The 22,726-nt window shown below is 55.8% G+C and overlaps 9 protein-coding genes across 9 annotated transcripts; 5 read left to right on the plus strand and 4 right to left on the minus strand.

The window, feature by feature from the left end:
- Positions 1-2,757: 2,757 nt before the first annotated feature.
- On the minus strand, positions 2,758-3,850 carry LTHEOB_2604 (uncharacterized protein; the record flags this gene model as incomplete). The annotated part of the gene is made up of 2 exons (XM_035511435.1): positions 2,758-3,652; positions 3,780-3,850. The coding sequence occupies 2 exons, from the start codon at positions 3,848-3,850 to the stop codon at positions 2,758-2,760; spliced, it is 966 nt and encodes a 321-aa protein (XP_035364313.1).
- Positions 3,851-5,181: 1,331 nt separating this feature from the next.
- On the plus strand, positions 5,182-6,864 carry LTHEOB_2605 (Wd40 domain protein; the record flags this gene model as incomplete). The annotated part of the gene is made up of 3 exons (XM_035511436.1): positions 5,182-5,215; positions 5,269-6,053; positions 6,106-6,864. The coding sequence occupies 3 exons, from the start codon at positions 5,182-5,184 to the stop codon at positions 6,862-6,864; spliced, it is 1,578 nt and encodes a 525-aa protein (XP_035364314.1).
- Positions 6,865-7,816: 952 nt separating this feature from the next.
- LTHEOB_2606 (Heat shock protein HSP70) lies at positions 7,817-10,239 on the plus strand (the record flags this gene model as incomplete). The annotated part of the gene is made up of 5 exons (XM_035511437.1): positions 7,817-8,317; positions 8,376-8,480; positions 8,531-9,463; positions 9,522-9,960; positions 10,040-10,239. 5 exons carry the CDS (start codon positions 7,817-7,819, stop codon positions 10,237-10,239), a joined length of 2,178 nt encoding a protein of 725 aa, XP_035364315.1.
- Positions 10,240-11,163: 924 nt separating this feature from the next.
- Positions 11,164-11,874, plus strand: LTHEOB_2607 (uncharacterized protein; the record flags this gene model as incomplete). Its single annotated transcript, XM_035511438.1, has 3 exons — positions 11,164-11,235; positions 11,396-11,780; positions 11,849-11,874. 3 exons carry the CDS (start codon positions 11,164-11,166, stop codon positions 11,872-11,874), a joined length of 483 nt encoding a protein of 160 aa, XP_035364316.1.
- A 1,419-nt stretch (positions 11,875-13,293) lies between these two features.
- LTHEOB_2608 (Orotidine 5 -phosphate decarboxylase) lies at positions 13,294-14,441 on the plus strand (the record flags this gene model as incomplete). The annotated part of the gene is made up of 2 exons (XM_035511439.1): positions 13,294-13,606; positions 13,669-14,441. 2 exons carry the CDS (start codon positions 13,294-13,296, stop codon positions 14,439-14,441), a joined length of 1,086 nt encoding a protein of 361 aa, XP_035364317.1.
- A 717-nt stretch (positions 14,442-15,158) lies between these two features.
- LTHEOB_2609 (uncharacterized protein) lies at positions 15,159-16,167 on the minus strand (the record flags this gene model as incomplete). Its single annotated transcript, XM_035511440.1, has 2 exons — positions 15,159-15,802; positions 15,861-16,167. The coding sequence occupies 2 exons, from the start codon at positions 16,165-16,167 to the stop codon at positions 15,159-15,161; spliced, it is 951 nt and encodes a 316-aa protein (XP_035364318.1).
- A 652-nt stretch (positions 16,168-16,819) lies between these two features.
- On the plus strand, positions 16,820-17,843 carry LTHEOB_2610 (Ferulic acid esterase; the record flags this gene model as incomplete). The annotated part of the gene is made up of 2 exons (XM_035511442.1): positions 16,820-17,155; positions 17,208-17,843. The coding sequence occupies 2 exons, from the start codon at positions 16,820-16,822 to the stop codon at positions 17,841-17,843; spliced, it is 972 nt and encodes a 323-aa protein (XP_035364319.1).
- Positions 17,844-18,393: 550 nt separating this feature from the next.
- LTHEOB_2611 (Had-like protein) lies at positions 18,394-20,088 on the minus strand (the record flags this gene model as incomplete). The annotated part of the gene is made up of 4 exons (XM_035511443.1): positions 18,394-19,002; positions 19,056-19,207; positions 19,256-19,305; positions 19,364-20,088. The coding sequence occupies 4 exons, from the start codon at positions 20,086-20,088 to the stop codon at positions 18,394-18,396; spliced, it is 1,536 nt and encodes a 511-aa protein (XP_035364320.1).
- A 1,851-nt stretch (positions 20,089-21,939) lies between these two features.
- On the minus strand, positions 21,940-22,544 carry LTHEOB_2612 (uncharacterized protein; the record flags this gene model as incomplete). Its single annotated transcript, XM_035511444.1, has 3 exons — positions 21,940-22,126; positions 22,182-22,247; positions 22,303-22,544. The coding sequence occupies 3 exons, from the start codon at positions 22,542-22,544 to the stop codon at positions 21,940-21,942; spliced, it is 495 nt and encodes a 164-aa protein (XP_035364321.1).
- Positions 22,545-22,726: the final 182 nt, after the last annotated feature.

The following is a 22,726-nucleotide window of genomic DNA, read 5'->3' on the forward strand; positions in this document are numbered from 1 at the left end:
CCCTCATCACCGCCCGCAGCGAGAGCCAGTGCTTTCCACGCGCCCCTTCCTCAGCCTGCACCACCTCTCTTAGGGCTCCGGCGAGCTAGCTAGCCCTACTGTCACCGCTCACTGTCGGCGACGCCCATATCGGCGCCGTTCGCTCTGGTGCCACTCTCTCACACACGCCGCAATCTGCCCGCGTGCGTCTGCTCCTACCCCTCTTTCTGCAGACTGCTGCCAATGCACCGCAGCGCACAGAGTCGAGGATCCGACTGCTCGTTCCACAGCATTGACTGCTCGACTCAGTCTTTGCTGTGTCAATCGCAGGCGAGAGCACTGGCATGAGTCGGCCAGAGACGGGTCACGGACACTCGAGAGACACTGCCACCCAGTATTGATGAGCGATACCCCTCTATTTCCCCACTGCGCACTCCACCCTCTGAGAAAATGAAGCGGACAGCCAGCGAAAAACGCCGCCCGTTAATCCGGGTATTCCGAAGGGCGCACCGCCCCGTCCGCTCCATCCGCCCCCTCCGCCCGCAGTCATCCAACGGTGGGCGGTGCGGCAGTTGCAGTACGGGGGGGGCGCTTTTCGCCCAACCGGGGCTAATCGTCATGGTGGATTGCTAGTGCCTGAGTCGCTCACTCGGCCAATATAGGCCGATTAGCTTTCACGAATGACTTGTGTAGTGTACTGCGACAGTCGCTGGCCAAGCCCCCGAGAAACAGGTGAAGTTGCAAAGGCCAAAAAAAATAGAGGAACCCGCGCACGTCCTCCCTAGGGCAGAGATCAGAAAGGGGAAAGAGAAAGAGAAGGAGCCAGCTGGTGGTAAAAGAACCGACAGGGCTAAGCGACAAGCGAGAGACAGGGAGAGAGAATTGAGTGATCAAGCACGATCCAAAAGTACCCCAGCACAAGGGCCAAGAACGCCGGGCTGGGGTTCGTCACATCCGCCCGCTCATCACTGTTGAAGCTAGTGCTGTTGCTGCCGCTGCTGCTGGTGATGGTGCTCAGTGGCCGTTGGGCGTGTGGCTGACGCCCGCTAATCACCGTCCTTCCTTTATTGCGACGGAGGCTTGTTTGAGGAGATATTGCCATGGTTCGACTGTCGATTAATTGCCTGACTGAATTGATTGCACTGGCTCTTTTTCTTAGCAACGTGTGGTGCCAGACGCCGGCGGGAATAGCCATGGCGGCGGTCATGGCGGCGATAGCCATCGCCTTCTAGCGCCGACGGCTATTTCGCCTTCTCATCAACCACACCCTGTCCCTGCCCAGCCATGACGAGCTTCTACTACTAGCAAGCAACCCCCCTCGAGCATTCGCGCTCTAGTCTGCCTGCAGGGCGCGCGGGACGGCGCTGGGTTGATCTAGATCTGCCGCAGACTTAAACGCGGCTTCTATACACTGGACATGAGGCGCGCTCGCGCGCGTGCGATTCACGATGTGCAAATGGCCTCTTCCTTAGGTAGCACGACGAACAGACCTGACGAGACAAGACCCATGTGGAAGTCGGAGTACCGCCGTTTCGCCTTGTCTTGCGCACAGTGCCCGCCCGCAGGAAAAAAAAAAAGCACTGGCCTCTACCTGCAGAGCATCGATGCCCTCACCCGCTCCTCAAGTCATGCTGCACCCTGCTTTCGCCATCGAGTGTTCTAAGACCGTGACACGCACCCTGTCTTGCCGCGGATGCCCCCCACCCATCTTCCCTCATGATGCCCTGACGCATTGCCATCCCATTACTCCTACCTATTGTACAAGGCACAGACGCAGCAACCATTATTTCGAAGATGCCAGATAGCGACGACGCCACTTTTTGTTACGTCCTCCTTCTCGGCCTCACAACCTCGCGCTATTGCGGGCGAGTCATTCCCTCTTTCCTCCAAACGAGCGCCTGACTATCAGCTCCTTTGCGCGACGCAAGGCTCAGCCCTTTACGCACGAATCCCTCGTCACGCACCTTTTTTCCCCTCTCTTCCCCTTCACTCGTCTTCCTGCGGGCGGGTCAACTTGAAGCAGCGGTTCGCACAAGCAGATAGAGCCCCGCTGCCAGGGGCCCCTCCCAGCGGAACGTACCTTCCGCTTCCATCAGCCCGCTCCGGTCGGGGCATAAGGTGTCAGGTTACGTCCGGCAGCCTTATGGGAACCCCACACTGTAGTGCCGATGGATATTGCAGCCGAAAGCTAGCGCGAAGAATAGCATGGCCTCAGAACAAGGGGCTACTGTGCCTTGGCGATATTTTTGAAGTAACAGCATGTGTGCAGTGAGCTACTGTCCAGACAATTGCTTCAGCCACACATGACATGAGCTGGAAGTAGACAATGAATTCTAGCCTTCGGCTGTATAACTCCTCTACATCAACCATGTACAAAGAAAATTGGGCCGCAATGGAACATACTTGCCCTGCTTATTAGTTCAACGTTTGTGTGCATGCTAACCCACATGAGCAGTGGGTTAAAGCGGCATGCACGTCTGGATGGATGCCTCAAATGCTGACGTAAGTAAGGCGTCAAGATTCACAGCTGCGTCTGGATATCTGCTTCAACTGCTCACGTGAACACTGGAACATCACATAGAATACAAGAGTGCGATCTGATTCAGCGGCTGAGCAAAGGTTGGATGAGTCATGGGTCACGAAGAACACTTTGATAGGGTAAGAGGTTTTCAATTTGTTTCTGTGTTACGAGTGATGATAGGAGTAAAGCTGCAAGACTTCATGAATGCATAGGAGCCAGTTTCAAACACATCCCCACCATGAATCCATCACCATTTCTCACTTCTTGAGCAAAGACCCAAGGAGACTGAAGACCTTAGGTGGCTGTGCAGTTCGAGTGGCCCCAGAATTGGATGTCAGAGTGACAGTTCCGACATTCGTCGTCTTGGTGTAGGGCCAGCTCTGTGTCGTTGTGGTAGTTGACTCGACAATGTTAGTCGACGTGACCGTGGGTTCAGGGCTGACGATGGTTCCAGGGACGCGGATGCCCTCCCAAGCGGTCTCAGTCTTGGTACCCCAAAAGGTCTCAGTCTTGACCGGGACAAGAGGAGTGGCCACAGGTCCAGCCGAAGGGATCATGGCTGTTGATGGCACAGTCTCGACGGAGAGTTCATCCGCAGGAGACAGTACGAACTTGGTTCCCCGTTCGAAGTCGATTCCTATCACGGTCTTGGTTGAAGTCGACGGAGAAGGCATCAAGACTTCCGTGGTCGCCGGTGTGACTTCAGTCGTGACAGGGTAAAAGGCATGAACTGTCTTCGTCTTGGTTGAAGTCGACGGAGAAGCCTCAACGACTTCCGTGGCCGCCGGTCTGGTTTCAGTCGTGACAGGGTAAAAGGCATGAGCCGTCTGCGTCGTCCACCGGGTGCTCAACTTCTCAACTGTCTTGGTGGCTTTGTCTGCAGCGGCTCGTTGCGCGCCGGCCATCAGTCCCAAGATGCGGTGTGGCAGCATGAACAGTCCGGGCACGCTGTATCTGCGGGAGGCGGCACTGGTCGGCTCGTAGATGTAGACTGTGCCGATCGGAACGGGGATGGTCTCCGTCGTCGTCGTCACCGGGCCGGCGGTAAACGTTGAGGTAGTGGTTGACCAAGAGGTAGTCGTCGAAGGAGAGCGATCGAGGGGGATGCAGTGCACGCCGTCATGGCCAGGCGAGCAGAGGTGGTACGCGGGACTGGGTTGGCTGTCAGTATGTTGTGGATGCATGGGGAAGGGTAAGGTAATCGATGGGGGGAGGGTAAGGCAATCGATGGGAGGAGGGTAAGGCAATCGATGGGTAGACGGGTTAGGCAATGACTTACCGAGTTGGCAAAGGCTCCGCAGCTGCGAGGCCGACAAAGCTCGCAGAGAGCATGACGTCAGAGAAACGCATGATTGCAGTGAGGCAGCAAAGAGCTGGCGAAGTGGAACAGGTGGAGTTGCGTGAGAGAGCTGGAGAGGTGCGGAAGTGCTGAAGAGCAGAAGTGCTGGAGAGCAGAAGTGCTGGAGAGCAGAAGTGCTTGAGAGCAGAAGTGATGAAGAGCTGAGCAAGAGCAAGTCGAGCAATGAATAGACGAAGCTGCGTGATGATGCTTCTCGATGAATGCTGTGGGAGAAGAGTGGGATGGAGAAGAAATGGTTCAGAGCTGGGAGAAGACAGACTTAAATAGGCGGCACCCAGGGATGGGCGCAACTGCAGTCTTAATCTCGCACCTGCGCGGCGCGGTCATGTTGAGGCAGCGTCGTGAGGCTGCTGCTTCCTTTTGGAGAAGTGATGACGCCCCTCCTCGAGTCCGAAGCTAGAGCGGCAGCCGTCGCAGCTCCATACGGCAGCAGCTCTGCGTCCTCGAACGTCATCCGCCAGCTCATTGGACGCGCTAGACGCAGCGTTCCTTCTCACGCAGACTTGCCGCCGCGACCCGCCCGCGCTGCGGAAGACGCGGTGGTAAGGTCAAAGGGGGGCTGCTTCCACGCAGAGAAGTCACGTCTGGAGCCATGACCTCAGCACGTCATCTCTACAGCGACTGGACGGCGAGAGCGGGTGGGTCGCGCGGTGCGACCCTTCCCTCGAAAAATCAGGACGAGTTTGGACCGGGCAGATGAACGGCGGCGATGCCGCGAGGGGCATCTTGGCCTTAGGCATGCGCGCATTCATGAGCTTCAAGCGTAATGGACGCAAGACTTCTTTTTTCGGAGCCCTCTCGCACTGAGTGAGCCATTGCAATTGATGTACAAGCTGTTTGTGTGCCGTTGCACGGCGGTTGGTGGGTGGAAAGTAGAAGGGTTGATGCATGAATGTCAGCGTGCCCAAAACTCTCTCACTGGAAAGTCAGCGTTCTGCCTGCGTGGGTAGTTGAGTCTAGTCCAGGCAAACCTGCACGAGCTGGAAACTCACATCTACGTTTGGTCATCTGATTCACTGTCTGTGTAGGGACAATGAACGTCATTAGTCCGTACTGCAGAGGACTCGAGCTATCTGCGACTCGGTGTGCCATGGGTGAGGCAGATCGCGCGCTTGGGAAATGAGCAGCGGAATGGCGCGTAGGATCTGTCGCCGACCTCGTTTGAGGCCATGGTGCTGGTGGCGATACTCAGATGTGTACTTGGCGGGTCGCAAAGTGACGATGTATGGCGGCAACGACTTCAGCGCATCGCCGGTGGAGGTTGGTTCGGTGTCGGGCCAACAGCGGAAATCCGTAAACAATCGCCGCCGACCACCACAACATGGATCCGCCACAGGTATCTCAGCAGGCCAAAGGTGCCCAGACCCCATGCTCCCGCTCAAAATAAGCAGCACTGATGCCTTCCCAGCGTCCTTGCATCCAGTCGCTTCTCCCGACGGCGCGTTCGTGGCCGCCGTGGCTGGCAATCGTTTGCAAATCCGCGCAGCCTCGTCGCTATCTATTATCCGCAACATACCTTTGTCCACCGAATACTCAGCCAAGAACCCTCCCATCGTACGATGGCCGCAACGCAGCAGCAATCAGAGCCTTCGCGTTCTATTCGCCGACGAGCGCACTGTTCGCGTCTGGGACATTGCCGACACTCGCTGGAAAGCGGTTATTGATAATGGCAGCGGTGGCATGGGAAAGATATCGAACGTGGAATTTGGTTGCTCACAGAACGAGGTTCTTGTGTTTTCCGACTTTGGGGCCCGGGTCACCGTATGGTGTCTGAAGACCGGCCGCAGCGTGGAAATCAAGGATCCCAAATACTACCGAGACTCAAAAGGATTTGGATACCGACCCCGCAACTCGGTCTTTGCTCTTCTATCTAGGCCTGGACCACAAGATGTTCTCACTCTGCATGCACCCGGCACTTACTTCCTACTGGAAACAATCGCATTGCCAAGCAGCGATGCCCAAGGCATTCAATGGAGTCCTGACGGAAGGTGGCTTGTTGTTTGGGATGCAGCAAGCACAGGGTTCAAGCTGTTTGTGTATACGGCGGATGGACAGCTATACAGGACGTACAGTGGAGATGACGACGAAGGAATCCGTGGACTAGGCATCAAAAGCATCGAGTGGAGTCCAAGAGGAGACTATCTCGCAGTTGGTGGGTACAACCAGAGGGTAACGCTGCTCAGCACACGAACAGTAGGTCGCAATACATCACCCAATCATTCAACTGCACTGACACGTCTCCTAGTTTTCTCCGGCCGTGTTTCTGGATCACACGTCTGTCGTGCAGCTCTCGACAGGCGAGGTTTGGCAGGAACTAGTGTCCTCGACGCGCGCGTATGCATTGGTACCACAGCCAGTCTCGCCGCCCGTCGCTCAGCCCGCTCAGACAGAGATAGCCTCGAAGACAGGCATATCTATACTCGCCTTTAACACCAGCGGGGACCTTCTCGCCACCAGAGACGACTCAATGCCAACTTGCGTCTGGTTGTGGGACTTGACGGGGCTTACAGCGCGGACAGTCCTGATCCAGCATGCACCAGTCAAGAGTCTCAATTGGCACCCCAGCATCCCGACGCTTCTTCTGATTCAATGCGCGCAAGATGATGCAGTCATTCATCTGTGGGATCTAGAGAAAGAGGGCGCAAGGGTAGTGCATATGCCGTTCCAGAGGTCTGCCGGCAAGCTGGAGGGTCGATGGCTGCGGGATGGTGCAGATAAGCAACCCTCTTTGATTTTTGGCGATCTTCATGGCTTTGTGACTGTGTGGCCAGAAGGCAAAGACGCTGTTTTGAAATCCAACCATTCGAACAGCCGTCCTTGCACGCCTGGCAGTACAGACGAAAGCGAGGACTCGCTGTATAACATTCTGACGGGCCGCACGCCAATTCCAGCGCTCGAGGAGTCGACGTCGTATGAGGACTCGGCCGATAGTACAGTCCTGGAAGACACCTTCCACGGCAAGAGACACCTGATGGAGCCGCTGAGAGACTCGGAGTGTTTCTGAGGGCGTAAGGGAAGCCAGAAGGGCGTTTGGCGTCTGGCGTTACACACAAGCGAGCGAAATTGATGGGCATGCATCCTTGGCAGGACAGTCGGTATGGCGCTGGTGTTGGTGGCTTGCTGCAGGGATGTTGCGGTCAGGCAGCACAGAACAGAGGGATTTGCGAGCGGAGCGATTTGTCAGTGCAAAGGCCACAGCGATGGTTAGGTAAAGCGGGATCAGGCGGCCATGGTGCTGGCAGAGGCAGAGGGACGGCGCGTGCTGCGGCACGCCGCCGGCCTTGTGTGGACGGGCCTCGAGGTTGAGGGCTGCCCCACCTGTTGTTGGTCGGTCGGCCGGCAGCGCAGCAAACGCAGCGCGGGCGCAATGGACGCAAGCATGTAGGATAGCGGCGGGCGGCGGTCTGCACGACTGCACAATGGAGCAGCAGAGCCCAATGCAAAGCAATGGACGCTGGGCAGGCCCGGGGTGCGGCGCCAAGCATGTGAGAGCGATCACCGCCGGCCATGTCGAGCGTGCGCGCGCCGTGGCTCAGCGCGCTGACACCGCCGCATCGCTCACCTCTGCGCAAAGGATTCAAGAGGACAGCCTTGTCCCGTCTCTTGCAACACCGCCCCCTCGCCTGCTGCTCCGCTGTCCCGCCGTCCTGCTGCTCACCTGCCACCGCAGGCCGCTTTATTGCCGCTCAGCCCTCCAGACAAAGCATCGCAGCGTACCACCCGGCCCGCTCTTGGCCGCGCCCTCGCAGCCAGCCTAGCCAGTCCCGTATTGCCGCCGGCGAACCCATGTCCCAAGGCTGACTTCCGCTAACTGTGCACATCACTCAGCCGCAGCAGCAGCAGCCAGCACCACCTCTGCCTGCCAGCTTACTCCCGCCTCAGCGCCCGCCCCTCGCTCACTTTTCTTTCCCTCTTCGCCCACCTTCTCTCCCGCCCGACCCCCCTCCTCTTCCTTCATGTCGTCCATGAACGCTCGCTTCAAAAACCTCGTAAGCGGCTCGAGACGGCGATCCTCCAACAACGTTGCGGCCCAAAACACCACGCCGACCCCGCCCCCGGGCAGCACCAGCTCGCTATCCCCGCCCTCCAACGCCAGCTCGTCCAACACGTCGCTCCCCATGAATCCCAACAACCCGCTCGGTCGCCCGCCCTCGTACACCTACGCGCCGCCCGGCCAGCAGCACCTGGCTGCCGGCACCCACCCGCCGCGCACCTCGAGTCCGATGCCGCCCCCACCCATCAACACCGCCCAAGGCCACTACCCGCCCCAGGGCCAGATGTACGGCCAGCCGCCGCCTGCCGGTCCGCCGGGCTATCCCCCGCAGGCCCAGCAGCCAGGCTACGGTGGATACGGGAACCCGCCGCCGGCAGGCCCTCAGGCATATGCGCGTCCGCAGGCCGTCGAGGTCGAGGGCGCAGGACGGAGCAAGGCTCAGCTGATTGTCGGCATTGATTTTGTAAGTTGGCTTGCTGCTAGCCCGCCGCGACACTACCACTAACGCCGCGTGCGTGCAGGGCACTACGTTTTCTGGCGTTGCTTTCGCTTTCGCTACCAACACCGAGGCGAAGGAAGACATCATCACAGAATGGCCCGGTGCAGGAAATCAGACAAAGCAAAAGGTGGGTCTTTCCGCGCCCTGGAGAAATTGCGTGGTTCTGACCGCTTCTAGATTCCCACCGTGCTGTATTATGATCAGTATCAGAAGGTGGTAGGGTGGGGGCCAGACATTGCCGACGCTTTGGCCCCCACCGGCTATCCCAAGCCCGGTGTGCAGAAGGTGGAGTGGTTCAAGCTTCAGCTAATGCTCTCTGGTAACACCTACATCGATCCAATCAACCTGCCGCCGCTTCCGCCAGGCAAGTCCGAGATCGATGTTGCGGCCGACTACCTTTTCCACTTGCGCCAGGCAATGCGCAACCAGTTGCAGAAGACCCTTGGCGAAGTCTTCAACCGCGAGGAGCGCAACATCCGCTACTATCTCACCGTGCCGGCCATCTGGAACGATGCCGGCAAAGCTGCGACGAGGGCCGCCGCGATTCAGGCTGGGTTCCTTCGGGATGAAAACGATAATAGGCTGACGCTGATTACTGAGCCCGAAGCAGCAGCAATGTTTTGCTCCAAGACCGGTTTGCTGAATCTCAAGGTGCATGACGCAGTTCTGATTGTCGACTGTGGTGGTGGTACTGTGGATCTGATCGCCTATGAGGTTGAGGAGGAGCAGCCTTTCTCTGTCGCGGAGTGCACGGCAGGCTCGGGTGACTCGTGCGGTTCCACAGCGCTGAACCGGAACTTCAGCAACATCCTGCGCGCCAAGATCAGGAAGATGAAGCTTCCCGATGGCTCCAAGACTGCAGGCAAGGTGTATGCCAAATGCATCATGGACTTCGAGAACAGAATCAAGGCAGATTTCAGAAACAACGGTCAAAAATGGGCTGTTGATGTCGGTATCGAGGCCGAGTTTCCTGAGGCTGGTATCGAGGAGGGCTATATGACCTTCACGAACGAGGAGATTCTGCAGTGCTTCGAACCTGTAGTGAACAGAATCTTGGAGCTCGTGCGGAACCAAATCATCGCCATCCAGGCGCAGAACAGGAACCTTCAGGTATGTTTCCCCGTCGCGCATCCTCTCGTGCGTGCAACCATACTAACTCAGTTCACAGAACGTGCTGGTCGTCGGTGGTTTTGGTGCATCGGAATATCTCTTCCAGCAGATCAAGCTCCATGTGCCTCCCCAATTCCAATCCAAGGTTGTGCGTCCTATGGACTCGGTGGCAGCAATCGTCAAAGGTGCCGTCACTGCTGGCATTACCGAGCGCATCATCACGCATCGTGTTGCTCGAAGACACTACCTCATGGCAACCCTGCAGCCATTCAAGGAGGGTCACCATCCCGAGCAGTACCGTGTTCCGTCGCTTGATGGCAAGGATCGGTGCAAATTCACTCGTCAAATCTTCGTGCAAAAGGGTCAGCGAGTAAAGATTGGCGAACCTGTCAAGGTTTCTTTCTTCCGGCAGGTGGCTCCTGGCGCGACCCTCATGTACGAAGATATTCTTTACGCTTGCGACGATGATGTCTGCCCCGAGTACACCAAAGATCCTCGTAAGTACCATCCAAAGAATCCTAACCCCATGTTTCCGCGCGTCAACTGGAAGAACCACGAACTAATCAATGTGTACAGGCATCAAGGAAGTCGTCACGCTTACTTCGGATCTGTCACGCAAGAATCTGGAAAAGGATTTCGAGCGGATGGACACGCCCCAAGGCACCTTCTACCGCGTGTACTTTGATATCTACCTCACGCTCGATGGCAGTGAGTTCAATGCTGAACTGGTTTGCCAGGGTGAGGTTATGGGCAGGTGCACTGCCAAATTCAGATGAAGTAGCAAAAATTATTCGGGCGTTCTGGGAGAGGAGGAAGATGCGCACAGGAAATTCGATGAACGCGATCGAGTCCATGACCGAAAACATCGGGATGAATCTGGAGTTGAGCCATTAACTCTTGAGGTTGTCCCGGTGTTTGATGTCTTCATGTTTGTTGTTTTTTCTACATACCCCCAAGCTCTTTACTATTAAACTTTGATGGTTTTGCTTACTTTCATTTTTAACCTGTTTACGGATGTCTCTTTTAATACCGAACTGCCTCCAGACCAAATGATGTCATCGGAGATGGTCGCTCTTCGTGCGTGGGGTTGAATTTCACGACAAAAGCGGGTGACGAGATCATGCGTACGTTCACCGAAGGAAGTGATGAGCTGATTAGGTAGACGAGGATGCAAACCCCTTCGTTTTCGGGAGGCTATATTTGGTTTACAGGCGGAGGTCACTTAAGGAAGCGGATGAAGTGAATTTTGCAAGGAGTCAAAATCGATGTTAATGATAAACCCTCCTTTGCCACAGCTCGAATGGAGAGGCATGGCATTCCACTGATTTTGTTGCATTTAGAGAAGTGGGAAGCATGCTCTTCGGATAAGTGCATCAAGTTGCGTACGACAACGTAAAAAGATACAGAGCAGCTCACGGAATCGGCGCTGTGGTTGTATCAAATAACGAGCCATGCCAGATCACCACACGACCAGCAGTTACTCGCGATGCGGGGTAGATATCTTGAAACCCTTTCAAGCACACGGACCAAGACCCTCCTCTCGAATTTTTCTTTTGGAAGGTGCGGTTGCAACCTTCTTACTGCTCCACAACCTTACTCCACCGTCCCTCCACACCACGTCCCACCCATCCCGACGGTACTTCCGACAGCGCTACTCGCGCTACTATACCCTTCACAGCTTCACCGTCAACACAACAAACATGAGCGGCTTCTCAGAGCGCGAAGTACAGCTCATGGCCTGCGCCTTCCAAGCCATGAAGACACCCCCCGAGGTTTGTCACCCCGCGTTCGCTTCTCGACGTCCGAAATTGCCCACACCGCGCCTCACTCTTAACTTTAATTTTTCCCCTTTTCTACGGTTTCGTTTCACCGCCTCACCTTTTGGCTTCGGCCATCAGACATGATGCTAAAATCTGGCCCATGCTTTCACAGATCGACTACCAAGTCATGGCACGCCTGGCCGGCATGTCGCACCCGGGCTCCGCCAGCAACGCCATGCGCGCCATCCGGCGCAAGCTCGATGCCCGCGTCCCTGGTACCGGTAACGCTGTAGTCAGCGGCAATGGCTCACCTGGAACTCCAGCCAAGAAGACCTCCCGCGCCGGCAAGAAGCGCTCTGCCGCGACCATGACATCGACCTCGGACAGCTTCTTCGATAACGAAGAGGAGGATGCGGCCGCCACTGACGAGAGTCCGTCCAAGAAGAAGAACAAGATCAAGTCTCGTGCCAAGGGCGGCGAAGATGACGCCGGCGCCGTGAAGGTGAAGAAGGAAAGGCGGGACGAAGAGGACGAGGTGGAGGAGCATGGTGAGGATGGTAAGCCTGCCGTGCCTTGTATACTTGCATTATTATTGTCATGGGCACTGATAGTAGTATTTCACTAGAAGACATCGACGTCGAAGAGGTCTGAGCTTGTCCTGACCATTAAAGATGAAGTCACGTGGGATTGGGAGTTTTGGATTGGGTCTGAGCGTTCTACATCAGAAGGTACTGGTGCTGGCATTCCTTCCTCGGGACGGTATGCTTTCGTCTTATCGGTGAAATACCCATCAGCAAGGCCGAGAGACAATGCAAAGGAGTAGCTCTAGCGCTGGGACGGTCTTCTTAGCGGATCCTTTATCTCAGGACATGCAAGGAGAACAAACAAGCTCCTGCCGACACAAATCCTATAGGTAGCACCTCGAGTCATTGCCATCCACAAGATGCTGATGCGGCAGGTCCTCACGGGCAGGCCTGGATGCAATAAGCTTCGCGTGTGCGTGAGCGTGACGATGCCACGAGTCATAATGTCTGCAATGCTCTTCAGCGGGGCAATTTGCCACCCAACGGTTCCATCTTGGGTATTTCGGCCGCAGGCAAGTCTGGGAGGTCGCAGCAGACGTCACGGACCGAGCCGCCTTGGCTTCAGCGCACCCGGGACGACCCTGAGGCGGAGATATTCGCGACAATCGCTTCCTCAAACGACGGGGTAGCACACTACACGACTCAGGACGGGATCTAGGAACCAGACAGCCGCTCCGCGCTTGGGAAGCGAACTCCAGACTCCGCAGATGATCAACGAGACATGCAGTGCCGAAACATGATTCAGGGCGACGCGCGCCGGCTTGCCGACCTGGTCGCCAGCCGTTTCGGCCCGGACGAGGTCTAGACTGTTGCAACATGCACCGTTTTTGTTCATAGGTCGAGGTCGTCTCGCAACGAAAGCAGCAGTGAGTTTCGGCGGTCAAGGGTCTTCCCCGTCATCGATGGCTTCCAGAAGCGGGGAGAGCTGAAAGCTCGTGTCGAGGCCAAGCTGCCGCCAGAGGCGGGGTGTTGTAGCTGGGTGGCCAATGGCCGCGGGCGCGGGCTGGATATAGCACGCCGCCACCATCCGAGCGCGATAGGAGGCAGTATCGGGCCGGCCGAGGCATCCTGGAGAATCAGCCCATCCGTGGGGCGCGCTGGCAGCAGCAAGCCTCACTATCGCGCTCGCAATCTCAGACACCGCGCACTGGCCGATGAAACGGCCATCTGTGACTGGCGCGCGGGTGCTGCGGCGATGGAGTCGGGGCTGGGCGACACCGACTTCTGATGAATGGATCGCCAAACGGGCTGCAGGTGGGGCAGCATCCCTGCCCGCGGCCGGCAGCCACTAAACATCCGCAGCATGAATTTCTTGAGGCACAGCGCGCAGATTCCCCAGTGCGCCTGTACCACCTCGTCGACCCCGACAACCTGCACGCTGCGCGACGGTCCCTGATCGCTCATATACCTCTGAGCCCCGCCGCGACTTCTAACCCGTCCGATTCCGCTTCTCGCACGCCTACCCCGCCAACCACCTGCCGCCGCCATGCCTCCTCACCACCCCACCTGGACCCAGTCCTACATCGAGCGAGCTCTGTTGCCCGACACCTCGCCCCTGACGGCCTACCTGCTGCGCCTTATCGCCATCAAGCGCACCAACCTGTGCCTGTCCGCCGATGTGACGACCACCCAGGCCCTGCTCAGCCTGGCCGAGGAGGTCGGCGACTCGATATGCCTGCTCAAGACGCACGCCGACATCATCAACGACTTCAGCGACCGCACCGTCAAGCAGCTGCGTGACATCGCGAAGCGCAAGAAGTTCCTGGTCTTCGAGGACCGCAAGTTTGGCGATATCGGAGGTAATGGCGACGCGTCGTGACGCGCCATCTTGAAAAGGCTGACGTTTGTTTGTCTTGCTCAGAGACGGTCCAGAAGCAGTACACCGGCGGCCCGCTCGCCATTGCCCGCTGGGCAGAGATCACCAACGCTCACATTTTCCCGGGCCCTGCCATTGTCTCCTCCCTCAAGGACGCCGCTTCGACCGCCATTGCCACCTTCAACCAGTCCGTGCAGACCGAGATCAGCGCCGACCCTTCGGACTCTGCCTCTCCTGCGCATCACGCCGATCAGAGCCATCTTGAGGTTGACGAGCACGGAAACCCCGCTGACGACCGCAAGCAGAGTGTCGTGTCCATCTCGACGACCATCTCTCAGAGCATCAGCCCCCAGCCCACTCCCATCATCGAGGACGAGGGCCACCATGACGACGCCCACGAGATCTTGGAAAGGCTGGGCAGCACGCCATTCCTGCGCGCGCTGCTGCTGCTCGCCGAGATGAGCTCTGCGGGCAATCTCATGACCGGTTCCTACACTGAGCAGTGCGTCAAGATTGCACGCGAGCATAAGGATTTCGTCATGGGTTTCATCGCTCAGCGCTCTCTGAACACGGAGCCTGGAGACAACTTCCTCACCATGACTCCTGGGGTCAAGATTCCCCCCAAGGGCCAGGAGGGCAAGATGGGCGACGGCAAAGGCCAGCAGTACACTAGCCCTCGCCAGATCGTCTACGAGCAGGGCTCTGATGTTGTTATTGTCGGCCGTGGTATCATCGAGGCGGATAACAGGGCCGAAGAGGCCGAGCGTTACAGGAAGGAGGCTTGGGCCGCGTACGAAGAGCGCATTGCCAAGAAATGAGCTGATCAAGTTCCTTCGTCGGGATCAAGGAAGAGCGGCTGATGCCAGCCGGCGGAACAAACGCGAACAGGCGTATCAAGTTTGCTACGGGTGAACTATGGCATTCCGCCAAGCAGAGATCCTCGCGCATACACGACGATATCGTTGCAGCAGTAGCTTTATGATTGTTGAGAGACGATACATGGCTATGGCGGAAAAGGCGGAGAGATGCATGACGACCAAAGAGGACAAAAGTCGACGATTGTACATTGCTCACCCGGCCATACTGTTGCTTGCAAGAGCTAATAGCAGCATCCATCCTTTCTTCGGTCTAAATATGTACGGCAGAGAAAAAAAAAAGACGCTCTTATTATACAAACAACAGTAAACAACTTTTCTGAATTCGCAGTCTACTTGGATATAGCGCTGCGCTTTACCCGCATGTCAGATGAATCCATCAAGTGAGTGAACATACTATTCCCCATCAAACGCCAAGTTCAGACGTTTGGCCCCGAGCGTCTTGCTTCACTGACCTTCCACCCCGTGGACCAATTCAGCCTTGCCTGGTAGATGCGGGCCAGTCCAGCGCAGCCAAATGCTGATTCGACAGTGTTTCTGGAATTCTACTACACGCCCCGGATTGCCCTTGATGGCTTGTACAAAAAAATACGGGATATTTACACGTGTTCATCGCCTCATAACATCGTTCTTCCTATCAGCTGGCATCAGACAGAAGCTCTATCCCGCCAACTCATGTCTTTGTCCATCGCTACGCATCTCCATTCGTTTCCATTCTGCGTGTTGTTGACCCTCCATTTCATACCTTTCCCGCTCTGGTCCAGAGGGGAACTCGGCCGGATTTAGAGGCGCGCCAGGCACCATCTCGCCGCCCGGACTATTCAGAGGGCTGTGAAGATGCGAATCAGACTGGTATGTCGGCGGCGGCGACGTTACGCTGCTGTTGGCGCCGCCGTCATCCTTTGTCTCTCGCGTTGGCAGCTCAGAGCCGTGAGGTGTGTTGCGTTCCTCATCGTTGCTCGGTCCAGAGCCGCCATCCTTTCGTCGTTCTCGCCTTCGACGGCGGAAAATAAGGAAGGCTATTATGGTGGCTAGAAGAATGGCGAAGCCTCCCACACCCACGCCGACGCCTACACCTATCGCAACAGCATTACCCGAGGAGGACGAGGACGCCGTGGTGGTCGCAGATGCGGTTGCCGAGGCGGTGGAGGAGCTGAGGTACGGTATGGTGGTGACGACTTCGGCAGTTCCGTAAGTGAAAATATTGGTTGCGTTGCTGCAGCAGTCATATCCCCTGCCGCAACAGTAGGAGCCGCCAGTGCCGCACGTTGCCAGGCCTTGGCCAGCGTCCAGTGTGTCGGAAGCTGGGGGAGGCACTTCTGTCAGTTCCATGACATGGCCATGTGTGAGCGAGCGACTTACATCCGAGACAGACTTGTGGGCAATCGGTCGAGTTCCATGTCCGGTCTGTACAGGACGAGCGGTAGACGGTGTATTGATAGGAACGGCGAGTGTCTGGTCCCGGCTGGCAGAGACCGTTGGAAAGACAGATGAAGCCCGGGCCGCAGCATGGAGAAACGGCTTGGTCGGGGAAGCATGGGCTGCCACTGGACTGGATGCCGTTCGGGTAGAAGCAATTCCGGGTGTCGTCTTTGTTGCTAGTACCTTGGGCTGCGGCAAGTGTCGAGAGCAAGAGAGTACAAGTGCACGGCCACGGCGCTATCCGCATGGCGATTGTTAGTTGGAAGTGGTATGTATGCCCGCGCGGATCACCTCAGGTCTTCTGAGTTCGTCTCTTCGACTTGCTGCTTGGGTGAGGTCGCATGGCAATGGCTGGTGTGGCTCACGGAGCATGAAGGTGAACAGGGCGGGAAGGATTCGAAGGAGTATTATACGCTGAGTGAGCTTCCAATTGCTGCACAACGCACCTAATGTGTAACCAACACGATGGGTCGTGTGCGTCAGCCGCTGGCCAATCGACCCCGGCAGTCAGATTTTAGCAGAGCGCTAGACAACTCTGCCCCTGCCCACCTCCCATCTTGAATTTGAGAATTGGCGACGATCATGGCTTCATTAGGCGCGGCCGGCCGCATTGCCTGCCGGTTCGAGAGGAGAGCGGAGCTATTGACCGGACGAGCTCTTATGCGATCGGTGTCGTCGACATTCACGGATGATGCACTAAAATTAAGCCCCCGCCGCCTCAGCCGCAGCCCTGCGAGAAAGCCAACGCCGTTGACATCAGATACTTCGGCCATGTACTCAAGCGTGGATAGCTCCGGCGCTGCTTGTCGGCGATAAAAGCAGGAGCGACCCGGAGAAAGCTTGTACATACCCTCAGCAGCTCCTCGTTCCCGAGCTTGATTACAGAGCAGCGCTGCGCCATGCTACCGACCCTGCTCGCCGTCATCTCCTCCCTTGGCGCTGCATCCGCGACAGGGAACCCTGCGACTCGAGCAACACTCCCACCCGGATGCGGAAACGAGCTTCCACGCGGTATCGAACCTGGTGTGTCGACCAACACGACCATTGTTATTGCCGGCGTCGAGCGCCAGTATCGCATTCATTTGCCCGACAACTACGACGCAAACAACCCCGTACCGCTCATTCTCTCTTACCATGGCCGCGGCAAGGACATGAAGTTTCAGGAGGAGCTCTCGCAATTCTCGAACAAATCTAACAACCCCGATGCCATTGCCGTCTACCCGCAAGGCGTGCCTGTGAGTGCTCCGGCTTCTGTGAGATAGTACCGGCATGCTGACTTGCATTGAGACCGCCGCTGGCACCCACCAATGGCTCGGAGACATTTCCGCCAACGAGACCGTGAACAACGATATACAATTCACCACCGAGCTCATTGCGAATCTGAGCTCGACTTACTGCATCGATCCCGCGCGCGTCTACGCTACCGGCAAATCCAACGGTGCCGGCTTTACCACTCTGCTCGCCTGCGATCCCGATGCTTCCCTCCAGATTGCCGCCTTTGCTCCCGTGAGTCCGGCCATTTACAAGGGCGTGCTCGGTGCGCCTGAGGGCGAAATGCCTCCCTGCAAACCTGGCCGAACGCCCATCCCGATTCTGGAATTCCACGGCTTCGCCGACGGCCAGATAGGCTACAATGGCACCTCGAAACGCGGCGAGACGGCGAACATCCCGGAATACATGAACGACTGGGCTACGCGCAACGGATTTGATGCACAGGAGAACAAGACGACCGACGTATGTGCAGGCACCGACTTCCCCGAGGCATGGAAGCATACCTGGGGCGACGGCGTCGTGCAGCACTACAATGCGTCCAACTTGGGGCACACCTGGCCCGACACATATCCGAATGCGGATGATGGTCGTCAGACGTGTTATGATGCTACGCCCTTGATCATGGACTTCTTTGAGAGATTTACCCTGTGAGAAACCAGCGCTAAGATACGTGAGTCTCTACTGGGAGTTCCTCAGAATATAGATTACGGAATATCACTTCACAGTTGCAGTCGTCTCCCGCCACGATGCGTAACCGCTTCCATATGTCCATACTAATCCAGAGAGCTTGCCTACTAAATGTATGACCATGAGAGCAACGTTAAGGCTAGTCGAAGCTAAGCTTCATGCCGCAGAATTCTGCCTAAGGGGTTGCTGGAGGCCTGAGGCAAACGAGACGTACTTCGTGAAATGCAGCACTCAACCGCAAGTGAAGTATCGCCATCTATCTCTTGGGAACAGCATAAATCCCAATTAGCATTTTCTACTGCAAATCTAATTACTCACTTTGCAGTAAGGTGGAATTCTGACAGATCAGCCCCGATTTAAGAGGCAACCCCCATTGGTCAAACTATCCGTGACCTCGCCCAAACGTCACATAAGCGATTCTCTAATGATCATAGACTGGTATGCTCCAGCTCACTGGAAAAGAGAGATTTGTAAGTGGTAGAGATTGTTCGCGACGAAGAGCTATCCTACTGCGTTAGACTGATATCATGTTGTCGTACTGCGCCAGGATCCGTGTTCCACTCTGCTGCATCATCTTGACATTGTCACGTTCCGTCCTCTGCTTCGTCATCCAACCACTGCCAGCTACTGCCTCCACGGCCGCGACCGCCAGTGCCGTCGTAAGCATTCTGTTACCCACTTTCAGCTGAGTAGTGCCGTAGTTGCACAGCCACCCCAGCCCAAACGACCCGTCCTCCTGCTGCATACTGAGCAGCCGCCTGAGGTCCATTTCGTCCTGAATACCCATGTAGTGGCACGCCAGTACCCGCATCGCCAATCCCAACGAATCTGCAGGAATATTGACGCGTTCCTTGAGCCGCTCCCGCAGCAACGCCGCCGTGTTGCGGAACATGTCTGATTTGGGATTTTCAACCAAAAGCCGAGCAAAAAAATAAAGATACACGTCCGGTTGGTGGTAGTAACGCGTCCCATTGGTGTACCCTCGGAAGAAAAGCACGTTCTGGATCCAATCCTTTGTCGGCTGGAGGGCTGACTCGTTGCCGCGCCCGAACTTATAATACATCCGGACAACGTTGACGCACACCGCTGGGTCTGTCCGATTATTCGGCTTGCCGAAATATACCTGTGGGAATTTGCTCAGCACTCCGTATGCCGTCGCTCCCTTCTGATGCTCACCTTGACGATACCGTCAACTGTTAGCTGCTCGGACGAGATCATATCATCCATGATTGAATGCGCTACGCTATTATCAAGCGGTAGCACATTGAATGCGTAGGACGTCGTATCCACGTCATCAAATGTTGCTTGCGATCCCCCGGACGGAGCTTCTGTGGAGTCAGTCACCCCTCTTCATCTGCGACTAAGGCTTCGCTAACCTGCAAAATAGTTCCACGTGCGGTCGAAGTGCTTAAGGTTCAGAAGGCTTCTGTAATCACCCAGTCAGCAACATGGTCAAAACAGAGAAAGACTTCTTGGCTGCTAACGTGTCCTTCATCGCCTCGTAGGTAAGAAGCTGTGAGAAATTGTCGTGGATGGTGTCCCCCCTTTCCGTCTCCGAACAGACCTTCTCGAAATTCCCACTTATCCATTCTCTACCTCTTTGAGCCGGATTGTCGAGGAGGTTCAAAAGCTTTCTTCGCACGTTCGCTGCATCATCAAAAAGGATGGTCTCCCGGAAGCCTAGGGACTGAGCGGCCACAATGTTGTCCGTCTGATCATCCACAAAGACAGCCTCGTGGGGCACCGTTTCCGCCTCCTTGAGCACGTGGTGGTAGAAGCGGAGCTCGGGCTTACGCATTCCGGCTTCGCAAGACGTGAAGATTCGATCAAAGACGTCCCATCCGAATGGCCTCCGTCGGAGGAACTCCCAGTCCGGCCGAGAGATGTTGGACATAGCGTAAACGCGGAGACTTGGGTGCGCCGCTCTTAATTCTCGAATTGCTGCAACTACACCGTCGTTCTGCTCCAGTGAGTTCCTCGCCAAGTCAAAGGCAACCGCTACATCCGCAGCGGAAACCCCGCCTTGAGCGGCCAGCCGCGCAAAGCATTCATCTTCGCCGATCTTGCCGCAGTCGTATTCATACCAAGTCTGCGAGTTGTGGAACTCCTTGAAGAGCTTTGGGTCAACGGTAGGCGTTCTCGGCGGGGCCCAGCTGCAAAGCACGTCGCCGATGTCGAAGATGATCGTCTTTATCGGTGCCTCTGCCATTGCGTGTGCGTATATTTTGGGCGGAGGATATTGGAATGAAGGTTTCAAGCTTTGATATTGTGGGGGAGAAGATTAGAGACAAGGTGCTGCGGGTTGTTCTAACGACGCCGAGTATGCTATACCGACCACGATCATTTATATCCAAGGAATCAGAGACCCCAAGGGATTCAGCTCTGTCTGCCTGATGAGAGCTATTCGCATTCGCCCTTGCCTTAGCGCCAACGCTACACACCCCTGGATAGATTTACCACGATCGAACCAAAGGCTCAAGCACTCAGCTTTTCGGCAGCCCGGACCGGATGCTCTCTTCTCTAGTCTACTGGACATGAGGTCTCCTATTGGACAATATTTCCACACGCCCATGAGCCGCCTCACCTTTACGCCTCGTGTTGTACCGCCCTCAGCTGTGATCAAACTCCTTCCACGGGCGGGTCGTCCAATTACAGGGCCAGTCCTTTGCGATATTGTGCTCTAGCGAGGTCTCGCGGTTGGTGTTCTTTTTTTTTTCCGAGCCGCCGTGGTTTTCTACCGGAGCCCAACAGGCAGCTACATGCCCCACATGTGGCTGAGGGCTTTATCGGGTGATTTACTGATATTTGTGGGAGGAGGGTGTGATAGGATTCGGATGCGAAGCTCCGGATTTTCCGCTATGGCGCCCACCCTCTCAGCTTCTCTTCCGTTGAATGGCGTGTTTCTCTACGAGTCAGTAGTTTGTGAACTCGTCTATCACACATTTATCGAACACCAATGGAAGAGAGATCTTCGCGAATCTTACCCACCACCACCTCGGCTTTTCGCCCCCACGCGCTTCCCGTGACCATACCACGAGACGGATTTCAGCTTAAATATTGAAACGGCCTTAACCTAGGGGCGCTTAATCAGCAAATATCGCTCATTCTTCAGCTGCGCCTTGCGACAGTGGCTGGCGAACGTGCGATGCGGGCTACAGCTGGTATTCTGCGATTATTTTCCATTGAGCCTCACGGAAATGACCGTAGGATCAACAGCGGGTTGGTAATTACGTATATCCGGCACCACAGCCCCCAGAATTCTCCACTCTTGCAGGCTGGAGCAAGCCTGCATGCCTGCTGCGGTAAACGGACGGGCCAAGTTTAAAAAAAAAGAAAAAAACAACGACCAGGCAAGATAAGCAGCCTCGCTTTTCAATGCCCTGAACTCGCCCACGCTCCCGGCTTCCAGGTATCATGTGGTATGCTTACTGTCTAACACTTGCCTGCATTTGGGGCCTGAGAAGTTCCTTTAACCATACTGATTCAGAACAACTTCTCACCTGACTCACGCATTTATTGCTGCGCCTCACCAACGCATGAGTCGGGAAGAATCCTTTGACGATCAGGTTGGTCTTCAGCTCCCGCGTCATTCTTCCCATAATTTCGCCCCGGTCGTTTATCCATACACGAGTTCGTCAAGCTGACCCTCAAGCGCTTTAGTGATGCTTGGTCAGAGCTTGCGGGCTGAACGAAGATGGTGGCGCCTAAGGACGCAATACAAGTCTGTTAATCTTGCTTGAACATGTTCAAGTACGAAGAGACGCACGTGGTATTTACCCAGAATAGATAGCTTTATCGGGCTTAGTCCCACATCTGAGTGTAAATAGTCTGTGTTAATCACGTGCCCCTTAGTCAATTCATCATGGTTTCAACACTAAAGAAGCAGTTCCGAGTTTTGAAACGATACTTAAGTGGTATAGAGTACTAGTAACATCTTGAAGAACCCCCAATAGAGCTGTGGTTCTTTCTAGTAATCTAAACCCTTGTCCTGAGCCGAAAACTTGCCCTGAGTAGGAGAATTGTTCTGAGCTGAAGCCTTGCCCTCGTCTGATGGCTTACCTTAGGCGGAGGCCTTGTCCTGAACAGGAGCCTTGCCCTGAACAGAAGCCTTGCCCTGAGCAGGAGCCTTGCCCTGAGCAGGAAGATAAGCATTGTTCGGGAAAGCAAGAATGTACTCCATCTTGACCTTGGGCTCCGTGCCCTGGTCTATGCGCTGAATCAGCGCCTTGCAGTAGGGCCAAGTGTAACTAAAGACGTCTTAGTCTGCTATGTCAAGAATACTTGGAATCAAAGTGGACATACGCGGCGACATTGCCAGGCTGGACCCTGTGTTGTTTGAGATATCTCCTGCAATAGTCTTCCATAGTCCTAGATACGTCTTAGAAGGCAATCAGGGGAATATTGCAGATTGAAGCGAACATACGGGTCGTCGTCAACGATGACCCATCCGAGAATACGGCCATTGAGACCCTCAACAGGAGTCCATTCCGGTACCGGTCCATCGTCGGGGACCGCATCCAGCGGCAAGTTGTCAAAGATAGATTCCAAAAGATCCTGATAGTTGGACTGAGCAGCGGCGGCTTGGTCCTGCTGTTCGGTTGGAGCCGCCAGCGCCGCCGGGGCGGTGAGGAGGGCAATGCCAGTGATGAGGTTGGAGATCTTCATGTTCGGAGGGCGATGAAGTGGTTTATGGTAACTGAAAACTCATGGGAAATGTGGCTATTTATATATATTATCGGACAATGTTGAGGTTATCTGAGACTTGTCTTCTGTTGAACAAAATTTCAAGACCCTTAAACAGGGCCCATTTGCAGGCTGGACCCTGTTGAATGGAGAACTAGACTTTG

The sequence above is a fragment of the Lasiodiplodia theobromae genome (assembly GCF_012971845.1).
Source record: "Lasiodiplodia theobromae strain AM2As chromosome Unknown scaffold_6, whole genome shotgun sequence".
NCBI classification, from domain to species: domain Eukaryota; kingdom Fungi; phylum Ascomycota; class Dothideomycetes; order Botryosphaeriales; family Botryosphaeriaceae; genus Lasiodiplodia; species Lasiodiplodia theobromae.